Genomic DNA, 24,959 nt, shown 5'->3' on the forward strand with positions numbered 1-24,959 from the left:
GCTGAGTTCTGATAGCTGTGTGTTGCACAGAGGATGACAGACATTGACCTTACTTAGTCAACGCTCCTGTTGCAGTTGCTACCTTGAGCAAAGCCTTAGACAGGAAACATTGAGAGCAAATTGAACCAAAACATTTGTAAAACAAAAGTAAATGTGTTTGTGAACGAGTCATCTTTATGATCGCTGGGTTCCTACCTTGGCCTTGCCGGTGCTCTGTAGAATGTGGACCAGGGCAGAAGCCATCTCCTCCTTGTTCTTCACACTGATGCCAGGCTCCAGCACGGAGCACAGCAACATGTAGTTATTGGTGGTGTACTCTGCAAACTCCTTATACATCTCCATAGGCAGGATGTTCATGCTCTGGTAGCGGGCCTTGATCCGAATCATGGGCCCTGGCGTCTTCCCCTTGTTGGGCGTCGGAGTGCTTACCGGGTACCACTTCTCCATGAACTGCCTTCCCGTCACCGCGGCGACTGGGATGTTGACCAGTCCGATGTAATTGTTCTTGTCTTTTTTCTTTTTCTTGTCCGAGTCCTTGTAGAGGTGGACCGTGATGCTCTTGGCAGCCGGGAGGTTGTTGAACTCAAAGTGCTCACCCCAGAAGACGTTGTCGGTCTTGAGCTTGCAGGTGGTGCGGGCGTACAGGGTGTCATCCAGACACAGCTCGCAGAAGTACTTCTTCTTGGCCGGAATGTCCTTGGCTTCGATGATCCACAGCTTCAGCATGTTCTCCACCCGACGGCTGTTGTCCTGTGTGGGGATAGAGAAAGGGAGGGATGGGTTAGGGACAGGGTGGATCCCAGACCTGGGTCTAGACTTTAGTACATACTGACTGTAACTCAAACACTTGAGAGAGAGAAGAGGAAAGGTTAGGGTCAATGGTAGCCAGACCTGGATCTAATACATATCTCAAATAGTATGCAGGTATGTTGGTGCTACCCAAAGATTACATGGGAATGTGGTGCTTCTCTCTGTAAACATGGTAGTTTCTGAGCCTTCCAAAAAAGAAAAAATGACAGCAACATATCTAAAATATAAAAACATACTTGAGATGTGCTTGATTAAAGCTAGACTCACTGGAGTGCAGGGAGAGTGGATGGAGTTTAGTATACCTTATAATGGGTAATAAGACATTACACACTAATAAAAAGATGATAAAAATGCATATGTTAATGGTACTCAAAGGAAGATTCTGCATAGAAATACAGTTCATTATGCAAAATGTATTTCATGGAAACAGTAATACAATAACATTCTCATGAATAGAACTCAGCAAATGGTTTCCAGACTGTTTTGGATATTGCACGTTATTTTACACTCACTACAAATAGTTCCTCCCCCCCTTTTCTCATTTCAAAAACGCTCTAATGTCGGTTTCAGTTGAATACATTCAGTTGGACAACTATCCCCCTTTCCCTTTCCCCTTCAAGCGCCGATGTTTACGGACAAACAAGCAAACCTACACTGTATCTAATCTGTGGAAAATCACTAAATAATTAAAGACTTGCAAGGCAGAGATGGAAAGATTCATATCCCTGCCAGAAGTCTTCTGAGAAAAAAAAACACTTCAAGGTTATTGCCTAACTTTTTTCCTAAAGGAGATTTTTACCCAGAATCCAGAAACTCCCAAGTGATTCCATACATTGAAACTAGTTCAGGGATGTTTTCCCTCTCCCTGTAGTGCTGTACTGAAACAGCCTCAAAAATGTGACGTTGCTGGATGCAGGCCTCACTTTTCTCTGTTGCCAGTGAATTAATGATTCAGAAATCCGTGGGCAAAATGTGTTGTTTTATTGAAAATGTACGGCCAAATTAGCTATTTTTTGTCAAAAGTACTATCAGTTTTGAGTCAGGAAATCAGACTCTTCTTTTCCACCTAAAACATTTGCAATTATTTTATATTATTATTTTAAGTAGCCTACTGCCACAGCAGGGAGATGGGTAACAACTTTTTTTCAGCAGAGATGTGAACACAGCTTTACACATTCGTTATACCAAGTTAACAAAAACATTCAAATAAGCCTGATGACTAAATACTCGCAGGTGATGAAGAAAACTACTGAAGGAGAGCTGATGGTGTAGTTGAAACCATATTTATTTGAGCCCCACAAATTTGGATGAAGAATTTAGGCAAATGTATCTTCAGATGGCCACCGCCGTTCTAGCCACCACAGCCGAAGTAGTAGCTGGACCACAGTAACAACCCATCCCCAGAATCAACATAGACTGGTAGTAGTGGTGTAGCAATTGCGTGCCAATGCTGCGAATGAGGAATATTTGTGCTGCAGAGAATTGTAATACGTGACTAGAATTCTTACAGAAATGGAGGAATATAATGATGATGATGAGCAGTTTGATTTTGCGACTACAGGAATTTTGCGGCCCACAGAAATTCTGGTGTCCTGGGAAAAAAATGCTATATTCCAAAGACGAATTAGAGAATCACCCCTGTTCCAGCTGGACCAAATGGACATTTATCTAACGAGTAAGTAGCTCAACTTTACTTTGATGATCATATACCTCAATGTGAGGGACCGTTAGTGGGTTTATGTCTTCACATTAGCCCAAAAGACTATATAGCCTATGTTTATTTATCACAATGTTTTTTGGACATTCTGTTCTCCAATGTCACACAATGTATAGTTTCTCAACCCTTCCTTCCTCCAGCAGGTATATCTCTCTAGTCACCCCCAAAACCAATTCTTTCTTTGGCCGCCTCTCCTTCCAGTTCTCTGCTGCCAATGACTGGAACGAACTACAAAAATCTCTGAAACTGGAAACACTTATCTCCCTCACTAGCTTTAAGCACCAACTGTCAGAGCAGCTCACAGATTACTGCACCTGTACATAGCCCACCTATAATTTAGCCCAAACAACTACCTCTTTCCCAACTGTATTTAATTTTTATTTATTTATTTATTTTGCTGCTTTGCACCCCATTATTTTTTATTTCTACTTTGCACATTCTTCCATTGCAAAACTACCATTCCAGTATTTTACTTGCTATATTGTACTTACTTTGCCATCATGGCCTTTTTTGCCTTTACCTCCCTTCTCACCTCATTTGCTCACATTGTATATAGACTTGTTTATACTGCATTATTGACTGTATGTTTGTTTTTACTCCATGTGTAACTCTGTGTCGTTTTATCTGTCGAACTGCTTTGCTTTATCTTGGCCAGGTCGCAATTGTAAATGAGAACTTGTTCTCAACTAGTCTACCTGGTTAAATAAAGGTAAAATAAAATAAAATAAAAGAAATAAAAAAACATAGGACACATATGCTAAGCTGTAGAGCACAGAGGCCTATATGTCTACATGATATGGTGCAATGGAAACAACACAATAAGAACACCTGGTACTTCAACGATCAGGCTACATACCTCAGCACGCTTGCTTTGTCGCTTTCTGTTTGTCGCCTTCGTATTTTGGCACTGCGCCAGATCCAGTCCCTAGAATTGTTTTATTTTATTTAACTAGGTAAATCAGTTAAGAACAAATTCTTATTTACAATGAGGGCCTACACAGGGCCTACACCGGCCAAACCCAGACGATGCTCAATTGTGCATCGCCCTATGGGACTCCCAATCACATCTTGTGATACAGCCTGGATTCAAACCAGGGTGTCTGTAATGGCGCCTCTTGCACTGAGATGCAGTGCCTTGTGCCACTTGGGAAATACAGTAGCAACAGCTGGATCTTTTAGTATCCTTCAGTTTTCTGTCCCTGTCATTTCCGATTGCATATCTCATTCATATGTATCATCGCTGAAGTGCTTGTTACACACAAATATTGCTTGTTACACAAAATATTCCAAGATGGCATAGCAGTCGGGCGTGTGTTTTTGTCTTGTCCCTTCCGTGTAAACATAGTTTTTATTTGATGTGTTTTTTCATATATATTTTAATATCACTTTCCATATATGGACTGAATATACTCTCCTGCAACTCGCCTCACCCAATGTGGTACGGTTCTGCTATTTTTATACTTAAAAACCGGAACCCCCATCAAAAGCTAGCTACCAGCTAACAGGCTACTAGCTATCAGCGACCTGCTAGCTCTCTAGAGCACATCGGACTGTTAACTTAAGAGGCCCATCGGACAATTTCTTTGGCCACTATACCTAGTTTGCCAATCAGCCTGGTTTACCACATGGAGCCCTGCTGATCCGTCCTCTTAACCGCAACCCCAACAGAGCTAGCCAGCTAACTAGCTACTAGCTAGTAGTCAGCTAGCCACTGCTAGTGGTCATCAGCTACCTCTAGCACGGACAACTCTCGCCAGTCTGCACAGCGTGACTCAAACCAGAGCAAATCTGACTTATTTTTCTCCATATTCACCTGGATCATCGCAGTTAGCTAGCTGCTATTCGAGTGGCCACTCCTGGGTAACGTCTCTGTCCCAAAGCAAGAACCAATGAGCCTGGAGCTAGCCTTGCTAGGCACATCTCCCGGCTAGCCAAAGAGGTCCATCAGCCACTCCTTGGGCTACAATACCTATTTTGCCAACTGGCCTGGATCCCCGCCGACCCATCACGACTGGACCAACGAGGTGATTCGCGTGATGGGGTTTTCTCAACTGGCTCCGCCATTGCGTCGTCCCCTGAATGCCCATCCGCTAGCCTACTAGCCGCGGCCCACTAGCCCACTAGCCTGAAGCCACTCACTGGACTCATACGATCACTTGGCTATGCATTCCTCTCACTAACGTCAAAATTCCTTGTCCATTGCTGTTTTGCACATCGGACTGTTAGCTTAAGAAGCCCATTGGACAAATTCTTTGGCCACTATACCTATTTTGCCAATTGGCCTGGTTTACCACACGGAGCCCTGCTGATCCGTCTGCCGACGTAATAGCACATGCCTTTCTTCCGTCGCGACGTCCCTCCAAGGCCCTTCTGCTAGCTTGCTAGCCCCGGCCCGCTAGCTGCCTGAAGCCACTCACTGGACTCATATGATCACTCGGCTACGCATGCCTCTCGCTAACGTCAATGTGCCTTGTCCATTGCTGTTTTGGTTAGTAATTATTGCCTTGTTTCACTCTAGAGCCTCTAACCCTGCTCAATACGCCTTTTTTAACACTTTAGTTCCACCTACCACACATGCGGTGACATCACCTGGTTTAAATTATATTTCTAGAGACAATATCTCTTTCATCGTCACTCAATGCATATGTTTAACCTCACTGTATTCACATCCTACCATACCTTTGTCTGTACATTATGCCTTGAACCTATTCTACCGTGCCCAGAAATGTGCTCCTTTTACTCTCTGTTCTGAACGTACTAAATGACCAGTTACTTTAGCCATACCCTTATCCTACTCCTCCTCTGTTCCTCTGGTGTTGTGGAGGTTAATCCAGGCCCTGCAATGCCTACCTCCACTCCCATTCCCCAGGCGCTATCATTTGTTGACTTCTGTAACCGTAAAAGCCTTGGTTTCATGCATGTTAACATTAGAAGTCTCCTCCCTAAGTTTGTTTTATTCACTGCCCTAGCACACTCTGCCAACCCGGATATCCTAGCCGTGTCTGAATCCTGACCCTGAAATTTCCATCCCTAACTATAACATTTTCTGACAAGATAGAATTGCCAAAGGGGGCGGTGTTGCAATCTACTGCAGAGATAGCCTGCAGAGTTCTGTCTTACTATCCAGGTCTGTACCCAAACAATTCAAGCTTCTACTTTTAAAAATCCACCTCTCCAAAAACAAGTCTCTCACTGTTGCAGCTTGCTATAGAACACCCTCTGCTCCCAGCTGTGCCCTGGACACCATATGTGAACTGATTGCCCCCCATCTATCTTCAGAGTTCGAGCTGCTAGGTGACCTAAACTGGGACATGCTTCCCACCCTCATAGATACAGTATCATCCTAATCAACTTGCCCTCCAAATATACCTCTGCTGTTTTCAACAAAGATTTCAGCGATCACTGCCTTATTGCCTGCGGTAAAACGACCACCCCTCATCACTGTCAAACGCTCCCTAAAACACTTCAGCGAGCAGGCCTTTCTAAATCAACCTGGCACGGGTATCCTGGAAGGATATTGACCTCATCCCGTCAGTAGAGGATGCCTGGTCATTCTTTAAAAGTGCCAACCTCACCATCTTAAATTAGTATGCCCCTTTCAAAAAATGTTGAACCAGGAACAGATATAGTCCTTGGTTCTCTCCAGACCTGACTGCCCTTGACCAGCACAAAAACATCCTGTGGCATTCTGCATTAGCATCGAATAGCCCCCGTGATATGCAACTTTTCAGGGAAGTTAGGATTCCCAAAGATTGGAAAGCTGCCGCGGTCATCCCCCTCTTCAAAGGGGGAGACACTCTAGACCCTAACTGCTACAGACCTATACCTACACCGTACCTTCTCCGCTATGCAATCCGGTTTCAGAGCTGGCCATGGTTGCACCTCAGCCACTCTCAAGGTCCTAAACGATATCATAACCGCCATCGATAAGAGACATTACTGTGCTGCCGAATTCATCGACCTGGCCAAGGCTTTTGACTCTGTCAATCACCACATTCTTATTGGCAGACTCAACAGCCTTGGTTTCTCAAATGACTGCCTCGTCTGGTTCACCAACTACTTCTCTGATTGAGTTCAATGTGTCAAATCGGAGGTCCTGTTGTCCGGACTTCTGGCAGTCTCTATGGGGGTGCCACAGGGTTCAATTCTCGGGCCGACTCTCTTCTCTGTATACATCAATGATGTCGCTCTTGCTGCTGGTGATTCTCTGATCCACCTCTACGCAGACGACACCATTCTGTATACTTCTGGCACTTCTTTGGACACTGTGTTAATTAACCTCCAGACGGGCTTCAATGCCTGTCTTTCCGTGGCCTCCAACTGCTCTTAAATGCAAGTAAAACTAAATGCATGCTCAACAACTGATCACTGCCCGCACCTGCCCGCCACTCCAGTGATGCTGGACGGTTCTGACTTAGAATATGTGGACAACTACAAATACCTAGGTGTCTGGCTAGACTGGAAACTCTCCTTCCAGACTCACATTAAGCATCTCCAATCCAAAATTAAATCTAGAATCTGCTTCCTATTTCGCAACAAAGCATCCTTCACTCATGCTGCCAAACATACCCTACCGATCCTCGACTTCGGCGATGTCATTTATAAAATAGCCTCCAACACGCTACTCAACAAATTGGATGCAGTCTATCACAGTGCCATCCGTTTTGTCACCAAAGCCCCATATACTACCCACCACTGTGACCTGTATGCTCTCGTTGGCTGGCCCTCGCTTCATACTCGTCGCCAAACCCACTGGGTCCAGGTCATCTACAAGTCTCTGCTAGGTAAAGCCCCGCCTTATCTCAGCTCACTGGTCACCATAGAAGCACCCACCGGTAGCACGCGCTCCAGCAGGTATATCTCACTGGTCACCCCCAAATCCAATTCCTCCTTTGGCCGCCTTTCCTCCCAGTTCTCTTCTGCCAATGACTGGAACTAACTGCAAAAATCACTGAAGCTGGAGACTCATATCTCACTCACTAGCTTTAAGCACCAGCTGTCAGAGCAGCTCACAGATCACTGCACCTGTACATAGCCCATCTGTAAACAGCCCATCCAACTACCTCATCCGCATACTGTATTTATTTATGCATCTTGCTCCTTTGCACCCCAGTATCTCTACTTGCACATTTGTCTTCTGCACATCTACCATTCCAGTGTATAATTGCTATAATGTAATTATTGTACCAGCATATCGTGAAGATTCTACGTAGGAGGGTCTCCCCCACGAGGGAGCAAATGCGCGGTTGTTACCCATCTCCGTTACTATGGCAGTCAGCTACATAAAATAATCGCTTATATTTTAGGTTGAAAAGTACACATTTCATGACTTAAAACTGATAGTACTTCTGACAAAATAAAATAACGAATTTGTCCACACTTCGCGGATTATCTGAATCATGAATTCATTGGCAACGGAGCAGAGCGAGGCCTCCATCCAGGACGTCAGGAGTCACCTGACCTGTTTTTGCCGATGTTTCAGTACAGAACTACAGGAAGAGAGAAGGGGAGAGGGAAAACTCCACTGAAATAGTTTCAATATATGGAATCACTTGGGAGTTTCTGGATTTTGGGTAAACTTCTTTAAAGTTCAAATTAAAAAGTAGTTTGTTAAATAATAATAGAGTAGGCGGGAGAGCGCTGTCAGATTTGCATTATTTCTTGGCTTGACGCAGGGAGCCATATGTTAGCCGCCCGCCTGCCGTCTTGCTGCGCTGTTGTGATTAAAGGAAAAGTGTTGGGTCCTCTGTTTGGAAGTCTGGTGACTGTTCTGACTGTGTTCTCCCACGGCTCTGTGTCTCTGGCTCTCTAGGGGTGCTACCACTGCAGATGTACAGTACAATACCAGACAGGATGATTTAACTCTCCGTCTGTCGAAGTGTCTGACTCAACTGCTCTGTTCCAATCAGGTCACTTGCTATCTTCCCTGGGCCCCTTGTTGAGTTAAGATGAGTGATGGAATTGGAATCCAGACGGCCTCTGTTTCTGTCTTTGTACTTGAACAAGAAGATTGGAATCAATCCAATACACTGATCGTTGAATTTCTATCGGCAACATTCTGTACCGTTAGACCTCAGACCCCTGCTCTCACCTTGTTGGGGTGGACGGCTCTCCTCAGGTTCTCCATCCACTTGTCCCTCTCTGATGAAGATCGACAGGAGAAACATTTACTTCCTGTTGAGGTGGTGACCTGAAACCCAGAGAAACACAACACGGTGACCACTGTCCTACTGTCCAACCGATGCAGGATACAAGATATACACAGACTAAAAAGAGGAAACACACTACTATCGTACAATCAATGTATCTTGATATATGAATATTAGACTACACACACAATCATTGTTTTGATAGATAAGGTGTCTGACAGAGGGTTGATGGAGCTGAATGAGGAATCATTGAATAATGCAATTGGGTAAAGCACTCGGTAGTGGTTGGACATGAGAGAGAGATAAATAAATAAAAAGAGAGGAAGACAGATGGATACAAGAGAGAGGATATGAGAGCAAGAGAAAGAGAGAGTTGTGCGATGAGAGTGATAGCGATAAGTGAAAGTCTCTTCAGTCCATGGTAGAGAGTGGCTGGTTATTTTTACCTCTCAACCTGCTCACAGAAAGAGCTCAAAGAGTGCTTAGTCACTCTCCTCTCCTCTCAGCACCGTGTCTACTGCCAGCAGGGCTCGTTTGAGAGCCAGGGTCCTGCTGTGTGTGTGTATGGTTACTGCTGCTCACCTCAAGGCAGTGCTCCTGTGGTGTGTGTGTATGTGAGAGGGTGCTCTTAATGAAGAGGGCCTTGCCAGGTGTCTTGTGTGGGTGAATGTTGAAGTGAATGTCTGTCGATGTGCCCTTGAGCTAGGTACTTTACCCTAATTGCTCCTGTAAGTCGCTCTGGATAATTGTTGAAAATCAAAATTGTACCTTTATTTAACCAGGCAAGCCCGTCTGCTGAATGTAAAACTGTAAACATAGTAGTTGGCCTAGATGCTGTTGAGTGCCTGTGTGTGTGTTTGCTTGTGTGTGTGTGCGTTCGCTTGTGTGTGTGCGTTCGCTTGTGTGTATGTTCGAGTGTGAGATTTTTGCAATTTTATACTTTCCGATAAACTCATGGATACTATTTGTATGTCTCTGTGTGTAGTATGAAGGAAGTTAGAGGTAGTTTTGCGATGCTAACTAGTGTTAGCGCAATGACTAGAAGTCTACAGGTACGGTAGCATATGATCGAAGTATCTCTTTAATGTACGTCTGTGTGTGTGTGTGTGTCTGTGTGTGTGTGTGTCTGTGTGTGTCTGTGTGTGTGTGCATGCCCTTCTATGTCTGTGCTCCTCCTCACCTGGAAGCAGTAGTCCTGTCCGAGGATGGAGCTGTGAACAGGTTTGATGAGCACCTCGTCCTCCATGCTGAGGTCCACGGCCTCCACAGCACTACTGGGGCTGAGCAACGACTCGTGGCTGCGAGACTCCTTCAGCCTCGGCATCAGATTAGAACTGGAGAAAGCGGGATGGGGAGAGGGTGAGTTAGTTAACGCGCAGGGGGATAGGTGTGTGTGTGTGAGACAGAAAGAGAGAGCGAGATGTGTAAGAAAAGGGAGAGACATGGGACGCTCCATCAGTCCTCGGCTCAACACTACATGTACTGTTCATTTTCTCAAATCACCACATGCTTAAAAAAACTTTCACTCACACGTTCGCCATCACATTCAGCTAGCGTGTTGTCAGGCCCTTTCACTCACACGTTCGCCATCACATTCAGCTAGCGTGTTGTCAGACCCTTTCACTCACACGTTCGCCATCACATTCAGCTAGCGTGTTGTCAGACCCTTTCACTCACACGTTCACCATCACATTCAGCTAGCGTGTTGTCAGACCCTTTCACTCACACGTTCGCCATCACATTCAGCTAGCGTGTTGTCAGACCCTTTCACTCACACGTTCGCCATCACATTCAGCTAGCGTGTTGTCAGACCCTTTCACTCACACGTTAGCCATCACATTCAGCTAGCGTGTTGTCAGACACTTTCACTCACACGTTCGCCATCACATTCAGCTAGCGTGTTGTCAGACCCTTTCACTCACACGTTTGCCATCACATTCAGCTAGCGTGTTGTCAGACACTTTCACTCACACGTTCGCCATCACATTCAGCTAGCGTGTTGTCAGACCCTTTCACTCACACGTTCACCATCACATTCAGCTAGCGTGTTGTCAGACGCTTTCACTCACACGTTCACCATCACATTCAGCTAGCGTGTTGTCAGACCCTTTCACTCACACGTTCACCATCACATTCAGCTAGCGTGTTGTCAGACCCTTTCACTCACACGTTCACCATCACATTCAGCTAGCGTGTTGTCAGACCCTTTCACTCACACGTTCACCATCACATTCAGCTAGCGTGTTGTCAGACCCTTTCACTCACACGTTCACCATCACATTCAGCTAGCGTGTTGTCAGACCCTTTCACTCACACGTTCACCATCACATTCAGCTAGCGTGTTGTCAGACCCTTTCACTCACACGTTCGCCATCACATTCAGCTAGCGTGTTGTCAGACCCTTTCACTCACACGTTCACCATCACATTCAGCTAGCGTGTTGTCAGACCCTTTCACTCACACGTTCGCCATCACATTCAGCTAGCGTGTTGTCAGACACTTTCACTCACACGTTCGCCATCACATTCAGCTAGCGTGTTGTCAGACCCTTTCACTCACACGTTCACCATCACATTCAGCTAGCGTGTTGTCAGACCCTTTCACTCACACGTTCACCATCACATTCAGCTAGCGTGTTGTCAGACCCTTTCACTCACACGTTCGCCATCACATTCAGCTAGCGTGTTGTCAGACCCTTTCACTCACACGTTTGCCATCACATTCAGCTAGCGTGTTGTCAGACACTTTCACTCACACGTTCGCCATCACATTCAGCTAGCGTGTTGTCAGACCCTTTCACTCACACGGTCGCCATCACATTCAGCTAGCGTGTTGTCAGGCCCTTTCACTCACACGTTCGCCATCACATTCAGCTAGCGTGTTGTCAGACCCTTTCACACACACGTTTTGCCATCACATTCAGCTAGCGTGTTGTCAGACCCTTTCACTCACACGTTCACCATCACATTCAGCTAGCGTGTTGTCAGACCCTTTCACTCACACGTTCACCATCACATTCAGCTAGCGTGTTGTCAGACCCTTTCACTCACACGTTCACCATCACATTCAGCTAGCGTGTTGTCAGACCCTTTCACTCACACGTTCACCATCACATTAAGCTAGCGTGTTGTCAGGCCCTTTCACTCACACGTTCGCCATCACATTCAGCTAGCGTGTTGTCAGACCCTTTCACTCACACGTTCACCATCACATTCAGCTAGCGTGTTGTCAGACCCTTTCACTCACACGTTCGCCATCACATTCAGCTAGCGTGTTGTCAGACCCTTTCACTCACACGTTCACCATCACATTCAGCTAGCGTGTTGTCAGACCCTTTCACTCACACGTTCACCATCACATTCAGCTAGCGTGTTGTCAGGCCCTTTCACTCACACGTTCACCATCACATTCAGCTAGCGTGTTGTCAGACCCTTTCACTCACACGTTCACCATCACATTCAGCTAGCGTGTTGTCAGGCCCTTTCACTCACACGTTCACCATCACATTCAGCTAGCGTGTTGTCAGACCCTTTCACTCACACGTTCACCATCACATTCAGCTAGCGTGTTGTCAGACCCTTTCACTCACACGTTAGCCATCACATTCAGCTAGCGTGTTGTCAGACACTTTCACTCACACGTTCGCCATCACATTCAGCTAGCGTGTTGTCAGACCCTTTCACTCACACGTTAGCCATCACATTCAGCTAGCGTGTTGTCAGACACTTTCACTCACACGTTCGCCATCACATTCAGCTAGCGTGTTGTCAGACCCTTTCACTCACACGTTAGCCATCACATTCAGCTAGCGTGTTGTCAGACCCTTTCACTCACACGTTTGCCATCACATTCAGCTAGCGTGTTGTCAGACCCTTTCACTCACACGTTAGCCATCACATTCAGCTAGCGTGTTGTCAGACCCTTTCACTCACACGTTCGCCATCACATTCAGCTAGCGTGTTGTCAGACCCTTTCACTCACACGTTCGCCATCACATTCAGCTAGCGTGTTGTCAGACCCTTTCACTCACACGTTTGCCATCACATTCAGCTAGCGTGTTGTCAGGCCCTTTCACTCACACGTTCGCCATCACATTCAGCTAGCGTGTTGTCAGTCCCTTTCACTCACACGTTCGCCATCACATTCAGCTAGCGTGTTGTCAGACCCTTTCACTCACACGTTCGCCATCACATTCAGCTAGCGTGTTGTCAGACCCTTTCACTCACACGTTCACCATCACATTCAGCTAGCGTGTTGTCAGACACTTTCACTCAGAGCAATCTCTCTTTCTTTATCTCTGATAGACAAGAACAATATATTGTACTGTTATTCCCTAAAACAGACTCTCTCTCTACCTCTCCAACTACATTCTGTTTGAACCTATTTTCTATCTACTGTAACACAGAGTTAAATGTTCTAAAGAAAAGCATTGTCATTCACAGGAGACACAACTCATTTCTTGTCTTCTGTTGTCAGAAGGAGAATGTACATTTTCCTGAATTGTTTGGCAGACTGTTTGTTTATCGAAGAAAAAACACTATATATGCAAATTGTTGGATGAGGAACTGTAGGCTCATTGTGATAGGGCCAATTGTTTAATGCTTGCATTGTTTTACGGAGCTCAGTAATTTGCGCTGTTACACTGAGAATATGGCACACACACACACACACACACACACAGGTACTAAGAGAGAGAAGTTTTGCTTTGGTGAAGACATTCTTGAGTTTACTAGCAATTATAAATATTTGGGTCTTTTTTATGACCTTTCTATACGGAACATCCGCCCTGGCCGACTCAACAAGTAGAGCTCTTGAGGGAGTTATAGGAAAAACAAAACCACTCAAAGATTTTGGTTACGCTACGTATTCCTGACTGTATCAGACAGTGTCCTGTTCTGGACAATTCAGCAGGAGTGTGGGGCGCTAAGAGGTCAAATACAAACATGTCAATAACAAGTACGTTACTTTTTAGATATCCACAAGTTTGCACCTATACTGGCAATACCTGGGTACATGGGCTGGGAACCATGTGAGGTGAGATGGAAAAGGCGTGTATGGTGAGACTGGACTAGAAAGTTGGATATGCGAATTGCCAGAGTAGCCAGCACTGTTTTTCAATGGGATCTATCCATAGGGGGAGCCTGGGCAACTGCCTTTTCAACAGTCTGACTGTGATTTGACGAAAACCAAATTCATTTCGACATGGACACTATTCAAAAACAACTGATAATGAAATATGGAAAAAATGGTTGGAGGAGATTAATCAAAACTCCCAAATTGAGAACCTTTTGTTAAGGGTGAATGTGTGTGAAAGATATATTATGTACAACCTACCTAAAAGCAAAAGATTGATATGTGCAAAGGTAAGATCAAGGATATTGCCTCTGCGTATTGAAACAGGTAAGATCAAGGATATTGCCACTGCGTATTGAAACAGGTAAGATCAGGGATATTGCCACTGCGTATTGAAACAGGTAAGATCAGGGATATTGCCACTGCGTATTGAAACAGGTAAGATCAAGGATATTGCCACTGCGTATTGAAACAGGTAAGATCAGGGATATTGCCACTGCGTATTGAAACAGGTAAGATCAGGGATATTGCCACTGCGTATTGAAACAGGTAAGATCAGGGATATTGCCACTGCGTATTGAAACAGGTAAGATCAGGGATATTGCCTCTGCGTATTGAAACAGGTCGGTATTGTGGTGAAATGGAAGAGGAAACACTATGTAACTATTGTAACCTTGAAGAAATAGAGAAAGAAACTCATTTTATCCTCTATTTCCCTTTCTACCACGATATACACGTGCTCTTATTCCAGAAAGCACACCAGATATTCCCTGGCATTATGTGGCTGAGTGATGACAAGAAACTGAAATGTTTTTTTTGTCCATTTTGTACATGTATTTCCATTTGCAGAAGATTTAGATAAAGCCTGGAATATAAGCTGAAATAAAAGATCCCAGAAATGTTCCATAGACACAAAAAGCTTATTTCTCTCAAATGTTGTGCAGAAATTTGTTTACATCTCTGTTAGTAAGAACTTCTCCTTTGCCAAGATAATCCATCCACCTGACAGGTGTGGCATTTCAAGAAGCTGATCATTAGACAGGTGCACCTTGTGCAGGGGAGAATAAAAGGCCACTCTAAAATGTGCAGTTTTGAGGGAGCATGCTGTTGCCATGCTGACTGCAGGAATGTCCACCAGAGAATGTTGCCAAAGAATTGAATGTTAATTTCTCTACCATAAGCCGCCTCCAACATTGTTTTAGGGAATTTGTCATGTCATTCATCCACCGCCATCACCTCATGTTTCAGCATGATAATGCACGGCCCAATGTACACAATTCCATGGCCTGCATACTCACCAGACATGTCATCATTGAGAATGCTCTGGATCATTTGGGATGCTCTGGATCGACGTGTACGACAGCGTGTTTCCGATTCCCGGATCGACGTGTACAACAGCGTGTTCCAATTCCCATCAATAGCCAGCAACTTCGCACAGCCATTGAAGAGGAGTGGGACAACATTCCACAGGCCACAATTAACAGCCTGATCAACTCTATGGGAAAGAGATGTGTTACGCTGCATGAGGCAAATGGTGGTCACACCAGATACTGACTGGTTTTCTGATCCACGCCCCCTACCTTTCTTTTTTAAGGTATATGTGACCAACAGATGCATATCTATATTCCCAGTCATGTGAAATCCATAGATCGATCTACCTACCTACCTATGTATCTCTATATATCTTCTTTTTTATTTACTGATCTATGGGTGTGATTATTGCTTGGATAACCTTATTTACTATTATGTATTGATTTATTTTTCACTCTTTATGCGGAGCGCACTGCAGAGAACAACACAATTATCATCGTGAATTATTGTAATGTTTGTTTATTTGTCAATTGCTGCCGGGGCGGCAGGTAGCCTAGTGGTTAGAGAGTTGGGCTGGTTAGAGAGTTGGGCCGGTTAGAGAGTTGGGCCTGTTAGAGAGTTGGGCCGGTTAGAGAGTTGGGCCTGTAACCGAAAGGTTGCTAGATCGAATCCCAGATCTAGCAAGGCCGATAACCCACTGTTCCTAGGCCGCCATTGTAAATAAGAATTTGTTCTTAACTGACTTGCCTAGTTGAATAAAGGTTCAATAGAAATAAAACAACCCCATAAGAGATTCATTCACTCACAAAGGCTCTATACTGAGTCTAGTTCATCCAACTCTCTCTCTCTCGACTTGTATACCAGCTAGCTGAGTACAATGCTCTTTGAGTGCTCACTCTCAGTACATTCAGCTCAAATAAAGAGAGACTTAAACCTTAAAGATATCTCATCCATCTTTCAGATACAGACGAAACAAATAAAGAGGTTTCTGCTGTTGGCAATGTGTTTGATACCACATTGTGTCTCCTATAGGTAGAGTGTCTTCGATGGGTAGAGTGTCTTCGATGGGTAGAGTGTCTTCTATGGGTAGAGTGTCTCCGATGGGTAGAGTGTCTTCTATGGGTAGAGTGTCTTCTATAGGTAGAGTGTCTCCGATGGGTAGAGTGTCTTCTATGGGTAGAGTGTCTTCGATGGGTAGAGTGTCTTCGATGGGTAGAGTGTCTTCTATAGGTAGAGTGTCTCCGATGGGTAGAGTGTCTTCGATGGGTAGAGTGTCTTCTATGGGTAGAGTGTCTTCTATGGGTAGAGTGTCTTCTATAGGTAGAGTGTCTTCTATGGGTAGAGTGTCTTCTATAGGTAGAGTGTCTTCTATGGGTAGAGTGTCTTCTATAGGTAGAGTGTCTTCTATGGGTAGAGTGTCTTCTATAGGTAGAGTGTCTTCTATGGGTAGAGTGTCTTCGATGGGTAGAGTGTCTTCTATAGGTAGAGTGTCTTCTATGGGTAGAGTGTCTTCTATAGGTAGAGTGTCTTCTATGGGTAGAGTGTCTTCTATAGGTAGAGTGTCTTCTATGGGTAGAGTGTCTTCTATAGGTAGAGTGTCTTCTATGGGTAGAGTGTCTTCTATAGGTAGAGTGTCTTCTATGGGTAGAGTGTCTTCTATAGGTAGAGTGTCTTCTATGGGTAGAGTGTCTTCTATAGGTAGAGTGTCTTCTATGGGTAGAGTGTCTTCTATAGGTAGAGTGTCTTCTATGGGTAGAGTGTCTTCTATAGGTAGAGTGTCTTCTATGGGTAGAGTGTCTTCGATGGGTAGAGAGTCTTCTATGGGTAGAGTGTCTTCTATGGGTAGAGTGTCTTCTATAGGTAGAATATGGAGTGGTCCTGTGGTTACAGTGTTCGCCCTGAGACTGGAAGGTTGGAGTCACACCAGACTGTAAAAATAGGACCCAACGCATCTCTGCTTGACACTCAGCATTAAGGTTGATAGATTGGGGGTAAGGCCCTGCGATAGACTTGTGTCCTGTCCAGGGGGTGTATTAGTACATCAAGCTGCTTCACGCTACAGAAAGAGGAAACAGGCTCCTGCTCCTACTTACCATCTGAGTGACAGACAGACAGACAGACAGACAGACAGCATCTCTGCTTGACACTCAGCATTAAGGTTGATAGATTGGGGGTAAGGCCCTGCGATAGACTTGTGTCCTGTCCAGGGGGTGTATTAGTACATCAAGCTGCTTCACGCTACAGAAAGAGGAAACAGGCTCCTGCTCCTACTTACCATCTGAGTGACAGACAGACAGACAGACAGACAGCATCTCTGCTTGACACTCAGCATTAAGGTTGATAGATTGGGGGTAAGGCCCTGCGATAGACTTGTGTCCTGTCCAGGGGGTGTATTAGTACATCAAGCTGCTTCACGCTACAGAAAGAGGAAACAGGCTCCTGCTCCTACTTACCATCTGAGTGACAGACAGACAGACAGACAGACAGCATCTCTGCTTGACACTCAGCATTAAGGTTGATAGATTGGGGGTAAGGCCCTGCGATAGACTTGTGTCCTGTCCAGGGGGTGTATTAGTACATCAAGCTGCTTCACGCTACAGAAAGAGGAAACAGGCTCCTGCTCCTATGAGCCGTTCTGGCTCGCACACGCCAAGGCTACTTACTTACACACAATACTGGGACAATTTAAAGGCCTCTCCTTGATAATGTTATCATCACACAGGGCAGACTGATAAAGCCAGCTATATAACCAAGCACCTGCATCAGACAATGAAAAGGCTTCATCACAGGTGCAGTATAATAGTGACAGTATTCAACTTAATATGCTGCACAATATTTGAGTGCCCTACCAAGGTAATTATCGTTTTGCACTAACCGGCTAATTAGCTCAAAGCATCCAAATTGCTGCTCTCCCCCACTTTACAACACAATCAAGCGCTATATCACCCATACACTAATTCAAATGTAAGCACTATGCCTCAGAGAGAGGGAGGGAAAGAGAGATAGGGGGAGAGACAGATGCACCTGCATTGCAATTATCATTAACCTTGCCCACGGCCCAATCAGTGAAGAGACGGCAGCACTGAATGTGAACAGCCAAGCTAAACATGTGTAAACGTGGATGATGATGCAACCAGCGCTAACATCAGTCATTAGAATTTAGCCTGACTCTCAAGCAGCCTCTGTTGACTGATGCAACTAGATGAAGCTAGTGCTAACATTAGCTATTAGTGTTTAGCCTCTGACTCTGGTCTACTGGCAGCACAGTGACAATCTGGGTCAATAGCCTCTGTAATGAGAGGAACTATTTGTATAATAATGCTCTCTATGGAAGGCTTACATGCTAATCCTGTGTGTGTGTGTGTGTGTGTGTGTGTGTGTGTGTGTGTGTGTGTGTGTGTGTGTGTGTGTGTGTGTGTGTGTGTGTGTGTGTGTGTGTGTGTGTGTGTGTGTGTGTGTGTGTGTGTGTGTGTGCGTGCATGCGTGTGTGTGTGTGTGAGAGAGAGAGAGCACCCTGGTTCTGAATAAGAGCATTCCAGGAAAATGAGGCACAGAGAGCAGCCATAGCTGCAGATTATAACCCCAGGAAGCTCTTTGTAATGGCTGCCAGCTTTGTCCTCATATCCACTGTCCAGCCTGGGCTGGACAATGGCCTGGATCCCTCCCTCCCTCCCTCCTTCGCTCTCTGTCTGTGTCACACACATGCAAAATCATAGAAGTGCTTACACACATAGAGTATGAGATATAGAGGAACAGGCACACACAAACATACATACACGCACTCGTTCTGTTATTTCACACGCACACTCGAGAGTTCCCCTCCCATCCCCTCCCATCTCCTCCCTCTCTTTTCCTCTCCCCATCTTTTCCTGGCGTTTATTCGGAACTGAACACAGCTCAGAGCTCACTCCAGAGAGAGCTCTGTCTGTCAGACTCCAGATCTGGGAGCTTCTGGCCAATCACAGGGCACAGCTGCAGGGGGAGGAGGGGGGGAGTTTGAACCAGGCTCTGCTCTCTGATTGGCTGCAGAGGTACCGGGCAGAAAAGTGAGAGAGAAAGTGACGTGAGAGAGAGAGGGAGTGAAGTATGGAGGATTAAGCAGAGCAGTGGATATGTGTGTGTTGGGGCTTGCTGTGAGGGGATAGGGGTGTGCTATCATCTTATCGAGCTACAGGGTCTGAAACACGCTCCACAGACCAAGGACCCTGGCCAGCCGGATGCATCTGGAGCATCAATATTCCTGACCGTATTCAGACTGACAGGAAGACTGAGGGAAGTAACTTCAGCTCCTCAGGCAGAGCTTGACACTTCAGACCGGAACAAGCTCTAACACTCCCATCCATCAGACCAGTTCCTGGACCTGTCAACCAACCGGCCCCTGCTAGGGCCAAACAGAGCAGGCGTTTTATTACTCAAAGAGGAATAAGAGGAGGAATCATCATGTGGCACCAGATGGGCCTCAGATAAAGTACTGTTCTGCTCTCTCTCTCTCTTCTCTGGGTAGAGAAGAGAGTTTCTCTCTCTGTCAGACAGACAGCTGGGTAGAGAAGAGAGTTTCTCTCTGTCAGTCAGACAGCTGGGTAGAGAAGAGAGTTTCTCTCTCTGTCAGTCAGACAGCTGGGTAGAGAAGAGAGTTTCTCTCTGTCAGTCAGACAGCTGGGTAGAGAAGAGAGTTTCTCTCTGTCAGTCAGACAGCTGGGTAGAGAAGAGAGTTTCTCTCTGTCAGACAGACAGCTGGGTAGAGAAGAGAGATTCTTTCTCTGTCAGTCAGACAGCTGGGTAGAGAAGAGAGTTTCTCTCTCTGTCAGACAGACAGCTGGGTAGAGAAGAGAGTTTCTCTCTGTCAGACAGACAGCTGGGTAGAGAAGAGAGTTTCTCTCTCTGTCAGACAGACAGCTGGGTAGAGAAGAAAGTTTCTCTCTCTATCAGACAGACAGCTGGGTAGAGAAGAGAGTTTCTCTCTCTGTCAGACAAAGGCTGGGTAGAGAAGAGAGTTTCTCTCTCTGTCAGACAGACAGCTGGGTAGAGAAGAGAGTTTCTCTCTCTGTCAGACAGACAGCTGGGTAGAGAAGAGAGTTTCTCTCTCTATCAGACAGACAGCTGGGTAGAGAAGAGAGTTTCTCTCTGTCAGTCAGACAGCTGGGTAGAGAAGAGAGTTTCTCTCTCTGTCAGACAGACAGCTGGGTAGAGAAGAGAGTTTGGACGTCAATCAAACTTTATCTTTACATCAGTGGAGGCTGGTGGGATGAGCTATAGGAGGACAGGCTCAGTGTAATGGTTGGAATGGAATAAATGGAATGAATATAAATGTGGTTTCCATATGTTTGATGTGTTTTATACCGTTCCATTTATTCCATTCCAGACATTATAATAAGCCTGTCTTCCTATAGCTCCTCTCACTAGCCACCACATACATTCCCTTTCGATCAAATGTTTTGTGGTGTTGTTGTAGTTCCTCTGAATGTGGAAACAGAGAGGGAGAACTTAGTGACTGGTGGACCATGCTGTGCTGAGGAAGAACTCAAACATCCTTTTTCTGAGCAAAGCCCAGAGGTTTGGAGGATGTCCACCTGAAACATAGCAGTGTGAGTCAGACAGGACACGTCTTTCTGTACACCCCACTACAGCTACACTTCCTGCTCTTCAAACAAATACACAGGAAACAGCCATTGACCTCATTGAGTGAGGAAACATACACAGACTGTCAAGGAGAGAGTGCGAGAGAGAGAGAGAGTGCGAGAAAAAGCGAGAGAGGTGGAGACAGAGACAGATAGATAGACATAGAGAGCGAGAGAGAAATATGCTAGAGGTCTTGTACAACCCTGAGAGGATGTAATGTTATGTAATGTAAGGTCTACCAGTCTCCTTCTTCTGTCTGTCTCTCCCCCAGGGAGAACCCCTCTACTCCAGGGTGGAGTCTCAGACACTCTCCTTCTCCTGTCTGTCTCTCTCCCCCAGGGAGATCCCCTCTACTCCAGGGTGGAGTCCTTGTCTCCTTCTCCTGTCTGTCTCTCTCCCCCAGGGAGAACACCTCTACTCCAGGGTGGAGTCCTTGTCTCCTTCTCCTGTCTGTCTCTCTCCCCCAGGGAGAACCCCTCTACTCCAGGGTGGAGTCTCAGACACTCTCCTTCTCCTGTCTGTCTCTCTCCCCCAGGGAGAACCCCACTCCTCCAGGGTGGAGTACCAGTCTCCTTCTCCTGTCTGTCTCTCTCCCCCAGGGAGAACCCCACTCCACCAGGGTGGAGTACCAGTCTCCTTCTCCTGTCTGTCTCTCTCCCCCAGGGAGAACCCCTCTACTCCAGGGTGGAGTCCCAGTCTCCTTCTCCTGTCTGTCTCTCTCCCCCAGGGAGAACCCTTCTACTCCAGGGTGGAGTCCCAGTCTCCTTCTCCTGTCTCTCTCCCAGGGAGAACCCCTCTACTCCAGGGTGGAGTCCCAGTCTCCTTCTCCTGTCTCTCCCCCAGGGAGAACCCCTCTACTCCAGGGTGGAGTCCCAGTCTCCAGACACTTTCAATGTACTCCCAAAACACTTAATTAAAGTGGAATTAACATGGCAACCAACACACATCCATCTTTCTGTCACTTCCTCCCTCCACATCCATCACTCCATCTACCAGTGTCAGTGGGAAAATGAGAGTGACAGTGAATATCTGAATAGCAATGTGACATGTCTGTATTGCAGTATATGTGTATTTTATATGATAGGCACCTCTACCTAACTGTAATAGTGCTATGAAAGAAGCTGTTAAGATGCATGTCAAATAAAATGCATTCTGTGAAGTGATGCTTAAAGCTCCTGCATCAGAGTAGATCCCCTGTGATGTGTATGTATCTGTGTGTGTGTGTGTGTGTGTGTGTGTGTGTGTGTGTGTGTGTGTGTGTGTCTTGTCATACCTCAGCTCATTCACAGATAACAACTAGCTTTACAATAATCCGCTCCTCTCCTCCTCTCCATCCCCCAACACCATCTATTCTCAGCTAACGTCTTCATTTGCATGCTCTCTCTCTCTCTCTCTCTCTCTCTGTCTCTCTCTCTCTGTCTCTCTCTCTCTCTCTGTCTCTCTGCCTCTCTATCTCTCTCTCTCTCTGTCTCTCCCTCTCTCTCTCTCTCCCCCTCTCTCTCTCTCTCTCTAACTCTCTCCATGTTAACTTGTGGATGGGGGCTATACTTGATGCAAACGGAATTATCTTTGTCATTAACACTGGTCTTTGCCTCCCATCACTCTTTCTCTCCTCACCCACTCACCCTCTCCTTCCCATCCCTTCTTCAATGGGCAGGGTGGGGGGTCTCCTCTCCTCCTCCCTCTGTCTCCAGTCCTCTGGGTTCTATTCTTTCTATGTAAATATTTCAGAGGCAGAGCAGGAATAGAACAGATAGGCCTTATTTCTCCCAGACAGAATATTCCCTCTGACGTACAGAGAGAGGACATATATAAAACTTGAGCTGGGCGATATGGAAAAAGCTCTGCTTAGCTTCCCAGTCTTATCGACCAGCCTGAATGTCTGCCTTTTCTCTTCTCAGAATCCACCGATGATTCACTTAGCAGGGAGTCTTTCCACCGGCCTGGCCAGGCCCTGCTCATCGTCTGGGATACAGTCACTCTATCCAGCCCGGGCGCGGCTGGGCCGATGGAAACCTGGTTAGAATGGGGCCCAGGGACAGGAGAGAGAAGAGTAATGGACTCTAAGAGCTTCTGAACCCCGGCCCGCCCAGAGCCTGTCTGCATCCTGTTTCTATGTTGTAGTAAACTCCGTCAGATAGCCTATCAGACTGAGGATCTGGTAGGAACCCAAATCACTCAGCGACAGAGGTGTCAGGGCACTTAAGGGTGTAACACCACGCTGACTGACTTAGCACTCCACCAGGGACTGCAGATACACTGATAACCAACCAACTGTAAATATGATGTGTGGGTAAAGTAGTGCAGAGCTAAATAACACAGACAACTAACAGTCCACCCTAAAGCTCCTAAAATGGCTACATTTTTTAGGACAACAACCTTATTTAACCTCAGGTCACATTCATTGGCTGTCCCTAGTCATGTGATTAGCTTCCCAGATTACTGTACACCTGCAGCAGCAATAGCCTATAGAAGCAAAAAGGGACAAGAGCCGTAATGCAGCCAGCCAGCCGGTCTGATAAACAGAGGACAGTTAATGGAGGATAGTGTTAACACTAAGGCCTAGAGCAGCAGCAGGGCTGGACCCCACCTAGCTCTCTGTTGACATGGCACTCTGCTGTCAGCCCAGCAATGTTTCCTACCATCCATAAATGCGTCTGCACAAACTTACACTCACTCTACACGGGTGGCTGTCCTGACCTTATCACATGTGTCTGTAATACCAACCTGTTTCAAGCAGACCACCATAGTCCCTGTGCCAAAGAACACAAAGGCAATGGCTCACATCAACACCATTATCTCAGAAAACCTAGACCCACTCCAATTTGCATACCGCCCAAACAAATCCACAGATGATGCAATCTCTATTGCACTCTACACTGCCCTTTCCCACCTGGACAAAAGGAACACCTATGTGAGAATGCTATTCATTGATTACAGCTCAGCTTTCAACACCATAGTACCCTCAAAGCTCATCACTAAGCTAAGGATCCTGGGACTAAACACCTCCCTCTGCAACTGGATCCTAGACTTCCTGACGGGCCGCACCCAGGTGGTGAGGTTAGGTAGCAACACATCTGCCACACTGATCTTCAACACTGGAGCTCCCGAGGGGTGCGTACTCAGCCCCCTCCTGTACTCCCTGTTCACCCACGACTGCATGGCCAGGCACGACTCCAGGCATCATTAAGTTTGCAGACGACACAACAGTGGTAGTCCTGATCACCGACAACGACGAGACAGCCTATAGGGAGGAGGTCAGAGACCTGGCCGGGTGGTGCCAGAATAACAACCTATCACTCAACGTAACCAAGACTAAGGAGATGAATGTGGACTACACGAAAAGAAGGACCGAGCACGCCCCCATTCTCATCGGCGAGGCTGTAGTGGAGCAGGTTGAGAGCTTCAAGTTCCTCGGTGTCCACATCACCAACACACTAGAATGGTCCAAACACACCAAGACAGTCGTGAAGAGGGCAGGAAAAAGCCTATTCCCCCTCAGGACACTAAAAACATTTGGCATGTGTCCTGAGATCCTCAAAAGGTTCTACAGCTACAACATCGAGAGCATCCTGTGACTGGTTGCATCACTGCCTGGTATGGCAATTGCTCGGCCTCTGAACACAAGGCACTACAGAGGGTCGTGCGTACGGCCCAGTACATCACTGGGGCTAAGATGCCTGGCAACCAGGAACTCTACACCAGGAGGTGTAGAGAAAAATTGTCAAAGACCCCAGCCACCCCAGTCATAGACTGTTCTCTCTACTACCGCATGGCAAGCGGTACCGGAGTGCCAAGTCTAGGACAAAAAGGCTTCTCAACAGTATTTCCCCCCAAGCCATAAGACTCCTGAACAGGTAACCAAATGGTTACCCGGACTATTTGCATTGTGTGCCCCCCAACCCTCTTTTACGCTGCTGCTACTTTCTGTTTATCATATATGCATAGTCACTTTAACTATACATTCATGTACATACTACCTCAATCAGCCTGACTAACCGGTGTCTGTATGTAGCCTCGCTACTTTTATAGCCTCGCTACTGTATATAGCCTCGCTACTGTATATAGCCTTGCTACTGTATATAGCCTCTCTACTGTATATAGCCTTGCTACTGTATATAGGCTCGCTACTGTATATAGCCTTGCTACTGTATATAGCCACGCTACTGTATATAGCCTTGCTACTGTATATAGGCTCGCTACTGTATATAGCCTCGCTACTGTATATAGCCTTGCTACTGTATATAGCCTCGCTACTGTATATAGCCTCGCTACTGTAT

General features: G+C 46.1%; 1 protein-coding gene across 1 annotated transcript in view; it reads right to left on the minus strand.

The window, feature by feature from the left end:
* Positions 1-10,010, minus strand: part of LOC109868814 (disabled homolog 2-interacting protein) — a 65,239-nt gene extending 55,229 nt beyond the window's left edge. The window contains exons 1-3 of the mRNA XM_031802653.1: positions 9,857-10,010; positions 8,619-8,717; positions 196-750 (exon numbers count right to left, since the gene is read on the minus strand). Coding sequence (XP_031658513.1) covers positions 196-750; positions 8,619-8,717; positions 9,857-10,000 — 798 coding nt within the window. The 5' untranslated portion in view covers positions 10,001-10,010. The remainder of the gene's footprint in view (positions 1-195; positions 751-8,618; positions 8,718-9,856) is intronic.
* Positions 10,011-24,959: the final 14,949 nt, after the last annotated feature.

Source organism: Oncorhynchus kisutch, linkage group LG23 (assembly GCF_002021735.2).
Source record: "Oncorhynchus kisutch isolate 150728-3 linkage group LG23, Okis_V2, whole genome shotgun sequence".
NCBI classification, from domain to species: Eukaryota; Metazoa; Chordata; class Actinopteri; order Salmoniformes; family Salmonidae; genus Oncorhynchus; species Oncorhynchus kisutch.